Raw genomic sequence first — 15270 nt, 5'->3', positions numbered from 1 at the left:
CCCATGGCTCTAGGAAGAAAGGAAAGATATTTCACAATGTCCTGTTTTGAGGTCAGCATCTCCACTGATGAAAAAGAGCTCCCAATGCCTTGTATAGCAGAGGATGTGTCATGAGGAATAGCAGTCATTCTCCTATGTCCCACATACTTCAAAGAGGGAACATAGGACTACAAGAAATCTTTACCAAACCTTTTCCTACAGCCAAGAGCCTTCTCTGTATGATAGCTGTGCCAAGGAAAAATGTATATAAGCAGGTTTTTAATTCCCATATCATCACATCTCTAGTCTGATTAGCCTTTGTACTAGCAGCTTTACAGGCAGGACTTTGCTTGCAGCAGTCCAGTGTGGACATAGCTTCTCTGGGTGCAGCATGCTTGCTGGCAAGATACTTGTCTGCATTAGCATTTGTGTGGACATAAATGTGTCTTTAGGAAGTAATTGCTTTGCTCAAGGTAATGTTACACTGAAGCAAGGCCCCTAGTCCAGTCTACATCCTAAATAAAAAAAAAGTCTGTCCATGGCACTATGCTATGGATCAGCATTATTATTTTTAATTTCAGGGAGTTAATTCTGTGCCGTCATGCATGCAGAAGCAGAAGCAGGTGGGAAACCAGCTCTACAAGCTTTTCGTAGGGACAAATTTTTATTTTGACTCTGCAGGAGGTAACACCTGAGGAAGCACAAAGCCCATGAGGCCCAAAAGAGGAGAGCAGGTCATGGGACGTGAGCCCAGGAAGATGAAAGCAAAGGAGGAGGAGCACAAAAAGTTGCTTGAATTACTCAGTGACGGCCTACTGCTCTTAGGAAACAAGTTTAGAGCACGAACAGAAAGGACAGGGTGGCAATGATGATGTTCTCAAAGGTTAAAAAAAAAAAAAGAAAGAAAGAGGTGTGTTCCCGCATGGCTTTGAAGGAAGCAATCCCAGAGGGTTCAACTTGACGGTATGGAAAGTTTGCAGCTGTGCATAACACTTTGTTTTTTCTTAAACTAGCTTATTAGGTGGACACAATAAAGTATTGTATAAATATCTATGGGATACCACTCGTCTCACAGTGTTTATCGCTAGCAGGGAGAGTGGTCTTAAAATTCAGSAGATAAGGCTTAGAGACACTGCTGGATTTAAACTTTGTGTTTCTTAGCAAAACATGAAACTGGATTTCCCCACCACGCAGATCTGAGATTTGGAAGTCAGAAGGGCTCTTAAGATCTGCAAGGAAAGGGACAAACTTGCACACTGAGCAGTCCCCTCCCATCTCCCTCTCTAGCACTCAAGCTCCTCAGTGTCACCATTCCCCTGTGYCCCAGCATGGTAGGGACATCGTGCTGGTGAACAATCAGTGTTTCAAGATGCCCTGCTGGAAGTCTCAGCCATCTCGCTCCAGCTTCTCCTGGCAAGGAGCCAGTGGAGCATGTTATACTCYGGTACCCGGCTCTGAGCTGGGTCTCAGCCCACCCATGATCTGTATCCTCCAGCAGAGACACGTTTCCAGTATGACAACATCCCTGGCACCCTCTGCTACTCACCTGTCCTGCTCCCCGTGTGGGCAAAGCTGCAGCTGGGACCGGGTGTTGTGTTGGTGTCAGTGCATACCTGGGAGTGCAGAGCGTTGCTCCTGGGACAAAGGCTGTCCCAGAGTCCTCAGGATATGGCCCTCCCCTTGGCTCAGGACCAGCAACCTGCCCAGAGAGGTGCCTGGGCCAGGAGGCAGCAGAAAAGCAGAGGTACAGCTCTTGTTTGGAGAGTTGGCACGGAAAGAGCCACCAGGTTTAACCACTTGCTGGTGGGCTAAGCAACCTATCCTGCCAGGCACTACCTGAGACCCCCAAGACAAGGAGTGGCTTTGGGTCTGTCCCCGTGCTCTGTCCTGCAGCACGGAAGGACGCAAGTACAGGTTCACAACAAGCACTAACCACCACCACTGCTGTCTCAGGGAACCTCAGACCCGACAGGCAGTTTGAGATGGGGATGACTGTGATGAAGTACCACCTGAGACGGGCTTGTGTCCTACTGATGTCCCTGCTCACAGCACTGCTGCGACCACCGAGCTCTGCCAGCACTGCAGGCAGAGCCAGAGTGGCCCAGGGCCAAAACAGGAATGCTGTGGCAGGCAGGTCCCCCTCTCCATGGCCTAGGGACCCGTTGCTGGAGCTGGTGCAGGTGCCTGTGGGCAGGGCTGAGCTCCTGCCCTGAGTACAGCTGCGGCAGTTGTTCTGGCAGAGCTGCGGTGGCTCCCTTCTGCCTGAGACACTGCAAAGTGCCCGCCCAGGACAGGACGACAAGGGGCACGGGACATCCAAGCAAGACTCTGCTTTCACTTTGAGCCCTTCCTGAGTCCTTCTGGCAGAGCTGGGCTCTAGCGGGGTCCCACAGACAGAGGGCAGCCACTGCTGCCTCCCTTTGCCCCATCTCCTGTCCCTGCCCCATAGCCAGGCCTGGGAGAGTTTTGCAGGGAGTGCCCTGGAGTCTGCTCCCTCCTGAGCAGCTCAGTGCGCCTGTAGACGACGGAGCGGGCCTCCCAGGAGCAGGTATGGTGGAGGTGGCTGCTCTTGCCTGCCACCCCTCCCTGGGGCTGGGCATGAGGCACGGAAACACAGCCTTTGACCTGCCCTTCCCCACGGGAGGGAGTTCCTGGTGCGAGCACCCAGGGCCACTTCCCTGCTTTCAGTCCTGGCTTTTGAGAGGGCCAGACCCTCACAGCTGAGTTTTAGGGCTCCCTGGTGGCTGGGMTTTCTTCCCCTCCTTGCAGAGGAGGGTTTGGAGGCTGTGCTGACTCACAGGAGGGCACAATAGTGTCTATATTCAGAGTGACCTGGTCTCCATCCTCTGGCCCTAGCACTCCAGGGTGGCACATCCAAGACATCGCTGCTTTGGGAATTGCAGCTCTGGGAATTGCAGGGAGCTCTGGGAATTGCAGGGAGAACAGGGAAAGAGCTGGAGACACTTGGGGCACACATTTGGGCTCATGCTGACTCACGTGATCTCTTCTCGTTACAGCTCAGCACAGCAGTGCCGAGCTACCTGCTAAAGGGGGATGTCCGGTATCTAACAGTCCTGCTGGCGCTGCTGGGAGTTATCACCCTCTGCCTGATGCTGGCTCCAGTGAAGGACATTTTCCTTCCTCCAAGGATTAATGTAGGTGCACTGTGGGGGCTGGAAGAGGTCTGGAACAACTGACGGCCTTTTCCCACCTCTCTCTTCCTTGCTCCAGCCCTGTCTTCTTCTCTGCTTATGAGCTTTCCTATAACTAGCTCAGCTTATGGGGGCTTACCCTAACCAAGGCAGTGCTGGGTAGATCAAATCCTCCTCCCCCCAAAACACCTCCTTGCTAAGAGGAGAAAAAGAACAGCACAAATGGCAGGATTCTTCTCCTGGTACCTTTTACCCCAGACATCTTCTCTCCCTTCTTAGAAGTCTCAAGGGTTTCTGTTGTGGGTCCTGTGCCTTTAGGCTGTTCTCTGATTATGGCTTTGGGTGACAGTTTCAAAATAAGTACTGTGAGATCTCCTAGTCCTATGAGGAAAGGCTGAGAGAGCTGGGCCTGTTCAGCCTGGAGAAGAGAAGGCTGAGGGGGGACCTGATCAGTGTCTATAAATACCTCAAGGGAGGCAGTGAGAAGGAGGGGCCGGCCTCTTTTCAGTGGTGGCCAGCGACAGRACTAGAGGAAACGGCCACCAGCTGAGGCACCAGAAGTTCCACAGGAACTTAAGGAAACACTTCTTGACAGTGAGGGTRACAGAGCCCTGGAACAGGCTGCCCAGAGAGGCTGTGGAGTCTCCTTCTCTGGAGACCTTTAAAATCTGCTTGGACGCAGCCCTGTGCCACGTGCTCTGGGTGACCCTGYGTGAGCAGGGGGGTTGGACTAGATGACCTCTGAGGTCCCTTCCAACCCTAAGCACTCTATGATTCTATGATCTCTAGAGGTTCCTTCAAATCTAAACAATTCTGTGGTTCTGTGATCTGGGAGGACCACTTAGTGGAGTCCGGTCCAGCTTTATGGACTGGCTTGCTCAGACCTCACACCTGTATCTCCATGTTGTGCTGTACCTTTAGACATCTTTATCCTTCCGAGGCACCACTAGTAAATATAGAGCTTTCCTCAAATCGGTTACCCATAGCCCTGAACAGTGTTTAAGAAGGGCTGGATTTTGCAAAGCAGCTACCCACGGCCAAGGTGCTTGTTTTGCCCCGTTGCCTCAGTTCCTCGCCATCATTACTACCCCTTGCCTGGGATGAACAAGCATTAACATCCTTTTGATTCAGGAGCAAAAGAACAAGAATTTTTCTCTTTGGTGCCTCTTAGAACATTTATTTCTATCATATTTATTTGTCTAATAGAACTGCTAAAGMCAGGGAAAACATCTTCAGAGACAGTAAAGGTCAACTCCTCACTGCCARAAGGTGAATGTGCTGCTGACAAAGAGCTAGATGAATGATCCACAGGACAGCTAGATGTGAGCAAAAMCAACAGCAAATGCAGGACAGCAATCACAGATGGGAAATCTCCCCAAACGTGTGCCCAGCTCCAGAGCAGATCTTTTAACCTCCTGGAATCTCAGCTTGGCATCCAGGGTGCACATATCTTGTGCTGGTGGCTCAGAGTCTGGTCTTCATGAAGACCTACAAGAACAGAAATCCCCTTATCCCATAAGAAAAAGAAGATGGCAAAGATAGAGCCCAGGCCATCCTTCTGATTGTGGATACTCCCCTTGACTTTTTATCTTCCAGGCCATGAGCTGCTGATGGCTTTGGAGATGCACACTAAGGAGAGCGAGCTTGGGTAGCCCCGAGCCTGGCATGCCTCCAGGCAGAAAGACTTAGCAGGGACCTTTCTGASCTGGGGTGCTGCACCAAGCAGCGTGTCAGTGAGTGCCTGCAGCTGCACGAACAGCCAGCACTTGAGGAACTCTCCCACAGCCAGGCTGCCTTTGCAGAGCCCCAGCTCCAGCGTGTGGGATGAAGGCCACACTTGGAACAGGCATCAGCATCTGTAATGGTGTTAAAAGAAGGGAAAMAGGCCCTGCTTGCGATTTCTACAGTGAACAGGCTGATCCGAGCAGCGCTCAAGGCGGGGAAGGCTCCTTGGAAGTTGCCCTGTGGTGCCAAGCTCATTTTGGGCACAGTTCAATGAGAGTCCAGCCTTCGCTTCCTGAGTGCTGTAGAGGGTAGAGCTGCTTGTTATAGGCCCAAGATCAAAGCATGGGCTCTCTGTTCTGCTGKCCAGTGTGCGAGTCCCCCTGCCCAAGTCAGCCGTCCAGCCTCGATGCCCTCCTACCATCTCTGAGAYGCAGCCCAGCTCCTGCATCTGGCAGTGCATGTGCACAACAAGAGCCACGCCAAGAGTGACACAATGAAGGTCACAGCTGCAGGGCGCACAGAGGGCTTTTGCCCCTGCACCAAGTGCAGTACCTCCCATGGTGGGTGTCTGCGAGCTTCAGCGCGTAGCCCAGGCTCCAGCCGATGTCCATGCTCCCCACCTGGAAAAGGAGAGAGGGGGATAGTGAGGGCAGCTCTAGCAGAGATGCCCCTAGCGGCAGTGGGGTCCCCGTGTGCCAGGCCTGGCACAGGCACAGCGCATGTCTGCAAGCAGGATGTCTCCATGAGCCTGGCCACGGGGCTGAGCTGCACAGCTCCGTGTTACCTGGGCATGGTGCTGTTGGACACCTGCCTCAGAGCATTGCCATTGCAGACTGAGTTTGCTGCTTACCTTCCTGTGGAAGATAATGTTGTTCCAGCTGGTCTCATTAAACTTGTAGGCATCAAGGAGGAGTGTGAGGATGTAGTTTGYGTTAGCGCAATAGCTGCGTAGTCGCTCAGGTTTTTCCTCTGGGTAGCTAGAAGACAGCTGGGGGCGGATGTGGGAAGGAAGGGAAGTTATTTGAGCWCCTAGCAATGAGCTGGCAGCAGGCAGTGCTGATGGAATATCCTGGTGACTGCTAACTGTGTGAAGAGGGATGGCTCTGTAAGGCCCTTCATCCCGAGAAAGACAATTGCTGGTGGACTGGGCAGGTGTTTTGGAGGTGTCAGGTCCACTCTACCTAGAAGGATATACTGCTATCCATTTCYACAGGAAATGGAGGTACTTTGGAGCTCCTCCTGCCTCCCTCCGTCTTGTCCCATGTCTGCCTCGCTGCACAAAGGTCTGGCCTGTGATCGTCCTACTCCATGTCTTGACTGTATCCATCTCCATCTGACTCCACTCCAGAGCCATGCCAGCAGCCATTCTACAGGACTCCATGCCCAGCTACAGCTCCCAGGACAGCGGAGCGCCTGGTGGCTTGATCAGCCCTGGCTGCTGCTTTCTGTCTGTGCATGCTCTCTTCYTACTCATGCACACAGAAAAGAATGAGGGACGGGCAGAGTTGGTGCAAATGACCATGTCTCCCTTATAGGGCTCAGGGGTGGCTCTCTGAGGCTTGACTCAGGAACTAGGAAGCTTTGCTCTGGGATATCTGTGTTCTTCCTCCCCTGCCCCAGAACCCCTTCCCTTGGGAAGTTTCCCTCGAGCCTCCCATGACCCATCATGGGAAACCTACATCTTGCCAGCTCCTTCTGCAGAAATTCCGGATGTTTTTGCTGACAGTGAGCAGAGACTGCCCATTAGTCAGGTTGAGGAATCTGAAGTTATAGTAAAATCCTGAGAAGGCCTGAAAGGCAGGAAGGAGAAAGAGTATTGAGCAAGAGTGGGGAAAATGCTGCAGAGCAGCTGTTCTGGTCTGCCTTGGGTCCGAAAGGGCTGGCCGCAAGGAGAGCTCTCACTCAGCACCGTGCTGCAAGCAGCCCTTCTTTTGCCTCTTGCGCACAGGTCTGCCAAGCCCTGGAAAGAGGCCTCTTAATGGGACACCAAGGGTGCCCCTGAGCAGCACAGTGGCTTCTAAGGTCATCGGGGGAAGGGAAAGGTCAGCATTTTCCTTACAAAGAACTGTCCGCTGACAGCGGGATCGTAGGCACCGTCGAAGATGCAGTCCTGACTCTGGCTGCATGTTGAGATATTCAACAGATTCCGCAAGAGAGCCCGGCACCGTTTCCCATTTCCTTTGCCCTCTAGGGTCACTCTTCTGTCAGCAAGAGGTGTCTGTAGGTTATTCTGCCTTGTACAGGTTGTGGTGTGTAAAGAAGACAACCAGATAGTTTCCTTGTAGTTTCTAGGGTAGCAAGGGTGTCCCACTTGTGTTCTGGAATGCGACTCCTGGCAATTGGAAAAAAAAAGTGGGGAAGGGAGGAGAAGGAAGCCATGGGGTTCCCTAGGTTTGTTTCTGTCTCCCCCCAGCTTCAAGCATGACCAGGTTACGCAAGGTCTTGCTCAGTTTACTTTGGAATATCTCCAAGGATGGAGACTCCACAGTCTTTTGAGGCTCTATTCTGGTATCTAACTACCATTCTTGTGAACATGTTTTCTCTGTGTGTGGCCAGAATCTCTCATTTTCCAGGCTGTGCCAGTTGTCTCCTGCCCTGCCACTTTGCACTTTTGGAAAGAGTCTCCTGTCTTTTCTCTAGGCTCCCCTGAGGCAGYTGTTCCCATTTGATCTTCTAATCTTTTCTGTTGTTTGGTAGGAGGACAGTGCTGTGTCTGCTTAGCAGCCGCCTTCTCTCTCACCTCAATTAATGTCTTTGTCAGGCGCTTCAGCACCTCGTTTTGTCCATAGCAGAGGTAGCTCTGGGTGTAAATATTGTAGTTATACCCATAAAGTGTGACCTTGGAAACTTCCTTCCGCTTCATAACTGAACTTTTTGGGATAAAGCTGATTTGAGTGGATTCCCCTCCAAGATCCAGAGCTCCAAAAGTGTTGGCCATTTCTGGAGGGTCCTGTGTGTCTTCTTTGGAGGGGTTCTGCCAAGACAAGATAGGGCAGGGAGAGGAGCATAAGACAGCCCCAAGAACTGGGTGCAAGCCAAATTCTCCTCCCATATAAGACAGTGGTGGGGTTTTTTTTTGACAGAGAGTAAGAGATAACTGGCTCCCAGTGCACARCTGGATGGGATCACAACCAAACAGCAGAAGGGCTGTCCTTGAGGGCAATGCCTGTGCTTCGCTTTTCCAGCCGSAGTCAGTGACCTTTCATTCTGTGTTAAATTAGTTTAAAAAGCTAAGAAATATCAAAAWTCAAACAAACAAAGAAACAAACAGATACCTATTGCAAAGAAGGGGTAGCTCTTTCAGCCTTCTCTCACCTTAGGGAAGGAATCTCTTAGGTAGTTAATGGCCATCCAGCTATAAGCTCCTTCCTCTTGGCCTGTGATAATTCGAGCCCCATGGAAATCCACAGGATACTCTTTCATGATCTTAGCAATTCCAACCATGATTTGATCTGCAGCAGAGCTGTTCTTTTCCCTAGGAAGGATCCGAGATTCRACATACATATCAGTGAAATCGTCACGATAAAGATAGGGCTAGGGGAAAGGCTAGAGAAAAGCAAGATGAGGTTGCACAACATCCCTTGGCCTTCTACCTCTAACCCACACCCTTGCTAGCACCCAGCCACATTTGCAGAAGGTCCATGCCCTTCCCATGGTGGGAAACACTGCCTTATGTTGCAGGAAGAATGAAGAGCAAAGCAAGAGCACTGAGCCTTTGCCACGTGGCAATAAGCTGAGCAGTGTCCTTTGGGGTGGTGGGCTTCCAAGAAGGCCAAGGTCTGCCTCTGGGCAGTCTCTGTGCCCCCAGGGTCAGAAGCTCAGGAGAGCTCCCGGCCCTGCCACAGGTCCCCACTGGGCTGCCTTCCCACCAGGGCTCCCTTGCTTGCTCAGGGCAGCTGGAGAGCTYGGAGCTGCCAGCCCTGGGCAGGATGCCGCATTAGCCAGGCTGCTGGGGGCTGCTTGCAGCTTGGCCACCTCCCCTTCTCCCTGGTRCCCAGCACAAGTACCTCAGGAGTCTCATGCCTGCTGTTGCTCCGAGAAAAGCTGATACCTCTCGCCCTTTGGCAATGGGAATGACGTCCAGAGCTTTGTCCAGACACCCTTTTAGGGATGCACCAGCTTTTGGAGGATTGTTGGCATAGCTTGATATGCCTTGCCCTGGAAAAGAGTCAAGTCATTCGGCCAAGAAACGCTCARTTTTGGCACACTAAGGAAAGGGAAACCTGGCCATCCCAAGTGCTGTCCAGACACACACACACACAGAGGACAGCATGAGGCCCACGACAGGGAGGATGCTGACCTGGGACATTGCAGGAAAAGGTCTGGTTGATCACGACTGTGTTCTTCTCTTTGTCCCATCTGTAGATGAATAGAGAAGTGTGGGACGAGCCTGCATCAATCACTATGCCAACCTGGAAACACAAATGAAGACCTTGTGTCTGGCTGGAAGAGCAGCAGGGATGGCGGGGCTGGAGCTCAGCCCTGCCATGAGACAGGTCACTTGGTTCAAGATGAGATGCCCCCAAGAGGGTGCCCCAAAGAGCAGTRCTCTTAAATGCATAGATCCTCCCCAAGCTATGGTAGTCTACAGCATGGCTGAACAGAGCACAGCAGAGCAGTGACAGGACAGAGCCCTTCAAAGTCTGGCCYTCAGTCTGAGATGAAGGACAAAGAGTCAGCCAGAGGTCTCAAGCAGGCTAGCACACGCTGGTCCCCTCTCCAACAAGACTCTTTCAGTGCCTCTACCTTCTTTCTTCTGCCTGGATTTTGGCATGGAGAAAACCCACACCTATCACCTGCAAGGCACATCCTACTGAGCCCCACTCACTCCAAGGCCATAACATGAGCTCTTCTCTCAGAGCATCCCTGCCACGTGCCTGGTGTCGGCAGGGGTGCTCACCTTGCCCGTGGGTGTTCCTCTGACCTTCAGCAAGATGAACTCCATGGCAATGAGTGACTCCATGGCCAGTACTCCCACTACAGCACAGATCAGGTGGCTCTTTTCAATGGCCATCCTGATAAAGCAGCCTGCAAATGTCAACACAAAAAGAAAGAAATTATGTGCATGTGACATGCTGGGAAGAGTGTGGATGAGTTAAAGCTGCAAGGAGGCCGTTCCCCAAAGCTGCCTCCAGGTTGGCCCTCTCTTTAAGGAAGCTGCATATATCTCATATGTGCTGCTGGATATTAAGCTCCTTCTTTGAGAAAAGCTAGGTTAGGATAATAGAGGGGCACAGCACAAAAGCAGAGGCTGCTCACCCAGGAGCCAGAGCCAGCCCTGCTAAGAGCACAGAAGCCCTTGAGCTCCGGTCACTGGCAGCTTGAAGGCTACATCAAGGAAGAGCAATAAAACCCCTGGATGCAACAGGGCCCCTTCTGGGAAAGGACAGCCAAACTCCATGCTGGACACTGTGCAGGAGGGAGCTTTGTCTCTCTTACAGGAGGTCCATCAGATCCTCTCACCTGCTCACGCTCTCAGGCCCGTGCACAGCCCAGCACGCAGATGAAGGCAGCCAGGGATGAAGCCAGGATCGCTCACGGGCAATAGCGAAGACGTGGAAAACCAGCTCACTGGTCCTCTTAGTCCTCTCACTCCCTCGCGAATTCCTGACTGGCAACAGAAACTCGGCAACAGCCTTTTTGACTTAGGCAACATTCTAGAATTTTGTACTTCTCTTGGTTACCTCACCTGGGCGTGTGTGAATTCATATGTTGTCCTGCTGACACGGTATCCTAGGCCAGTTCGTGTCTCTCCCTCAGCTGGAAGTTGTCTCTTCCTCTTATTCTGCAGCAATTAGTACACATCTTTCCTTTGAATTCTTGCTTCCTGTGTTGTTTTTTGGTTTTATTTTTTTTCTGGTGCTTCCACACACAGTCAGACAATTCTGTCTTTTTTCACTCTTGCCACTCTTAATATCTCCATTACAAATCTGTCACCTTTTAAAGTGCGCCATTGGCTGTATCCAGTGCCCTGAAATCACYCGCAGAGCAGCCGGTGTCTTGGGAGCAAGTTAATTCCAATGAGAAGCAGGATGCTATTGGAAAAGGAGGGATGTCCATGCAAGGAGGGTGCCAGGGCCCTTGAGCAGGGCATCCAGTGTTTTCAGTCCCTCATTAGCACTAATGTCTTCCTCCCTTCAYTTGTGAGTCCTGGGAAAGGGCAGAGCCTTGACTTCTGTCTCTCCCTGTTGCCCCCAGAACTGCTGTGGTAAGTATCGTGCAGACAGGGTAGGACAAATCCACCTTCCTCTTCATGCATGCCCTGTCRGAAGGAAGTGCTTATGGCGGATGTTGTGCAGTTATGTGAGATGCTCATGCTCCCTGTCTCATCCTGCACCATGGCAAGAGTTCAGGACAGCCTTGAGACCCAAATGAGATTAGGTCTTTTCCTCCCTTAGACATTCAGCCAACAAAGGCAAGGAGTTTTCTGATGGAAGCAGCATTTTCTGAAACCTGCTTAGAGCTGAGGAGTTCATCCATTCACCAAACACAACACAGGCTAAAGCCGCTGTGGCATCAAGCAGACTGTACAGTCCCCAAACTCTGCTGATGTCAAGGTGATCAAGGAGATGGAGCCCCTAAAATTATTTATTCCTGACTATCTCCCTTAGGAGAGCTAATGTCTCTGTGGTAGCTCAGGGTACGCTGGATCTTGGCCCTCTTTGTGCATGAAGCACAGTCAAGCTGGTCCAGGGCCAAGCTCTGCTCTGCAGTTATAGACACAATGGCACCAGTTGCTCTGCTTCCATTCTATAGAATCATAGAATAACTTGTTGGAAAAGACCTTCAAGATCATCAAGTCCAACCATAAGCCCATCATCACTATGCCTGTTAAAYTATGTCCCTAAATGCCTCATCAATACATTTCTTCAGCACTCCCAGGGATGGTAACTACACTGCTTCCCTGAGCAGCCTATTCCAATTCTTCACCACCCTTTCCATATATAAGTTATTCTTAATATATAAAGTGAACCTGCTCTGGTGCAACTTCAGGCCATTTCCTCTTGTCCTATTTTTGGTAGTTACTTTGAAGAAGAGACCAACCCTTGCCTCATTACAACCTCCTGTCAAATAGTTGTAGAGAGCAATAAGGTCTCCCCTGAGTCTCCTCCACACTAAAWAACCCCAGCTCTCTCAGCCACTGCTTATAAGGTCTGTGCTCCAGCCCCTTCACCAGTTTCGTTGCCCTTCTTTGGACATGCTCTAGTGGCTCAATGTCCTTGTAGTGAGGGGCCCAAAACAGAGCACAGTGTTCAAGGGGCARCCTCACCAGCACAGAGTATAGGGGGGAAATTGCYTCCCTGGTGTTGCTGGCTACACTGTTCCTGATACAAGCCAGGATATCTTTGGCCTTCTTGGCCACCTGGGCACATTGCTGGCTCATGTTCAGCTGGCTGTTGACCAGCAAGCTCAGATTCTTTTCTGCTGTACAGCTCTCCAGCCACTCTGCCCAAAACCTCTAGCGCTGCAGGATGTTGTTGTGACTGAAGTACAGGACTCAGCACTTGCCCTTGTTCAACCTCGTATGGTTGGCCTCTGCCCATGGATGCAGCCTGGTCAGATCCTCTGTACAGCCTTCCTACCCTCAAGTAGATCTACTCCTCCTCCCAGTTTGGTGTCATTTGCAAATGATGCTTTACTGTCATTTAGCTCCAGTTGTGAGGGAGCCCAGGACTTCAGATCCTGTTTCTATGTGCGAGTTAATTTGGTGCCCAGCAGCACTTTTGTGCCTTGACGCTGGATCTGAGGACAGTGATAGTTGCAAGAAGCCTCCCAGCAGTCGTGAGCTTCCCTACCAAGCTTTAGCGCAGTCTGTACCCCATCCCTGTGTGTGCTTGCTCTGACCCATCATAAAGTTCCTCTGTCTCTCCACTGGGCACAGAGAGGACAGGACGTATCTTCTCTGGAAAGTCTAATGGATGGGAGGGGACAACGTTGCCCTCATTTTTTTCTGATGAGTATAAGGAATAGGCACATTGTCTAAAGAAGTGATATTAAAGCTATGTAGRAGATAAGAACTACTAAAGATAAGAAGATAAGCTACTAAATTGAGTATGTTAATAAGAGAAGATGACATGCCAGAACAGGTCACTATTTTCAAACTACAATTTGGGTTTACACACTAAAATTACTATGAAAAACACAATCACAACTATAATAGAAGAACTATGGCTAGTGTGCATTCAAGATGTACATAATCTTTCCAATTCCCCCACACAGAGGAGTTCCCCATATTCAGTGTACACATACTAAAGAGACTTCAGTCCAGCAGCTCAGACGTGGCACTTTCTTTTGCCATCTTGAGGATCACTCTAACAGAAAACAAAAGCTGCCTTGGTGGAGTGAGGCCAAACAGGCTACCCCATTTGGAATGAAAGGAAGGTATTTATTGTGTATTATTTTTACATTACTATTATCAGCAGCTTTCCAGGTGTATAGGAAGTCTAGCAAAATTGTTTCCTATTTTTGATTTCACATCTMCCTCCTTCTTCTGGTATCTCTTTCCAATTTTCCTTCTGCCATATCTGACATCCATTGACCTGCCAGTTACTGCTTTTCCAATCAGTTGCTCCCTTAAATGTGGCATAACAATGAGTATAAACTACCTCCAGTGCTGCTGCTTTATATTTCCATCCCATGCTTGTTGTTCAGGCACAAGCATTAGTAAAATCTGGAGCTACCTTAATACTGAAGATTTATAAGGGAGACATAATGTCATAATTTCTGAACTTACTGACTACTGTAATTTGGAGTTCTTAGTTTTTAGGCCACTAAAAAACATGTATCATGTTTTGGGCCTGAATCACAATCTGCAGTGCTCTTTTTTTTTTTTTTTTTATCTCCTCAGTCTTCAGCTGGCACAAACGGATTGTTTGCTTTGCCAGAGAGGTTGGGGGGAGAGGGAGGGACAGGACACAGAGGGGAGTTTTTGTCCAGCCTGCTGGAAGCGGGAGACTTAGTATTTCAACCGATTTCTTGATACAGCCAGTGGCCTGCCCATGTAACGCAGAGAGGGGCACTCCTAAAGTTAACATTTGTTGCTATAAATTATTGCACAGAGGGCTGTAAATTTGATTTACAGATTCCTTTCCCTAATCTGGTGGCGGAAGTTCAAGGTCTGACCACTYTCTTGTTCATGACTCACCACATCACGGAACATATCCGCCTAAGTAGGGACCTGTGCAGGGGGTGCGTGGGATGCCTGCATTAGCATTGTTTTATTTGCTGTTCAATAATCATGTACAGTTTTTTTATTCTCTAATTCCTGCTACAGCATTGAATTTCTGAGTTTTTACATTGATAATTTATTTTCAGTTTCTCAGTATTCTCAGGTTTTCAGGCTGTACTGTCATACAGGAAATTCTCTATGACAGTGTGGGGTTTCTAGCTAGTTCTGATGCACAAATGCACAGTAATCACTCACCCTGAAAGATGAGAGAGGATTCTCAGTCTTGAGGAGTCTCCTCAGGCAGAATCCCAAATCGAGGGGAGGAATGAGGTTTTGGCTGTTGACTGATCCAGAATTTATGATGGAATCTTACCTCCTCCTTCTTCCCTCCTTAGTTCATCTTTTATATTTTTTTTTTTACATTTATGTGGAGCCTGAGTGGCTGTAATCATACTTTTGTTATTCATTCGTGAAAAAGCCTCTTGCTTTCATTTAAAGGTATAGTCAATTGAAAATCTAGAGCACATGCTCAGTGAGGAGTCGTTGTATCTTGGAGGTGGGTTACTTACAGAGTGGAGGTGTGTGTTGGCATTATAATGAGATTATAATTCAAAAAAAGTTCTGAAATCTGAAATCAGTGGTTTGTCACTGTTGCTGGCTCTGCACTATACAACTTATATTTCCCATTGGGCAACTACTGTGCTRCTTAGCAGCTGAACAGCACAGGGAGTACAACAGAGTTTGGCTGCGATGTCTTTACTCCCCTTCACCCTCCATTATTCCTCCTCACAGCTTCTAGGAGGGCATATTGTATTGCACAGGGAACTATGGAGGAGCAGAGTTCATGCAATCTAAACCATCCTGGAAGTGGCAAATGTGTATTACTCCAACCAAGCTTCTAGGACCTAGTTTATGTTAGACCCTAGTTTTTCTCTATGTTCCCCCTTTTCAAAGGAATTCTTCTTTATGGTCTACACACCAGTGTCTGTTTTACCCATTTGCCCCACACTGGTGCAGGCATAGGAGGACTGCAAGAACCTGATATGACTGGAGGCCCRTGTGCGGGAGCTGGAAAATGAGCTTGAGGCTGAGCAGAAGCGCAATGCTGAGAGCATCAAAGGASATTGAGGACCTGATGGTGGACCTCGAGCACTCCAGTGCAGCAGCTGCTGCCCTGGACAAGAAGCAGAGGAACTTTGACAAGGTGAGATAGGAGATCCTATGCGGTGTCATGGTCAACTGACC

General features: G+C 49.8%; 1 protein-coding gene across 1 annotated transcript; it reads right to left on the bottom strand.

Annotated features, from left to right (window-relative positions):
* Positions 1-4595: 4595 nt before the first annotated feature.
* Positions 4596-9870, bottom strand: LOC112956104 (ectonucleoside triphosphate diphosphohydrolase 8-like). The gene is given in 11 exon segments (XM_026049611.1): positions 4596-4619; positions 5337-5419; positions 5422-5476; positions 5707-5844; positions 6536-6646; positions 6916-7188; positions 7597-7830; positions 8172-8331; positions 8864-9014; positions 9157-9268; positions 9757-9870. Coding segments are annotated over 11 exon segments (1455 nt in total).
* Between the last annotated feature and the right edge of the window lie 5400 nt (positions 9871-15270).

This window comes from Nothoprocta perdicaria, unplaced genomic scaffold (assembly GCF_003342845.1).
Source record: "Nothoprocta perdicaria isolate Ctin4 unplaced genomic scaffold, notPer1 scaffold_6, whole genome shotgun sequence".
Taxonomy (NCBI): Eukaryota; Metazoa; Chordata; class Aves; order Tinamiformes; family Tinamidae; genus Nothoprocta; species Nothoprocta perdicaria.
Note: the sequence above shows the minus strand (reverse complement) of the source record. Positions and strands in the feature narration are given on the sequence as shown.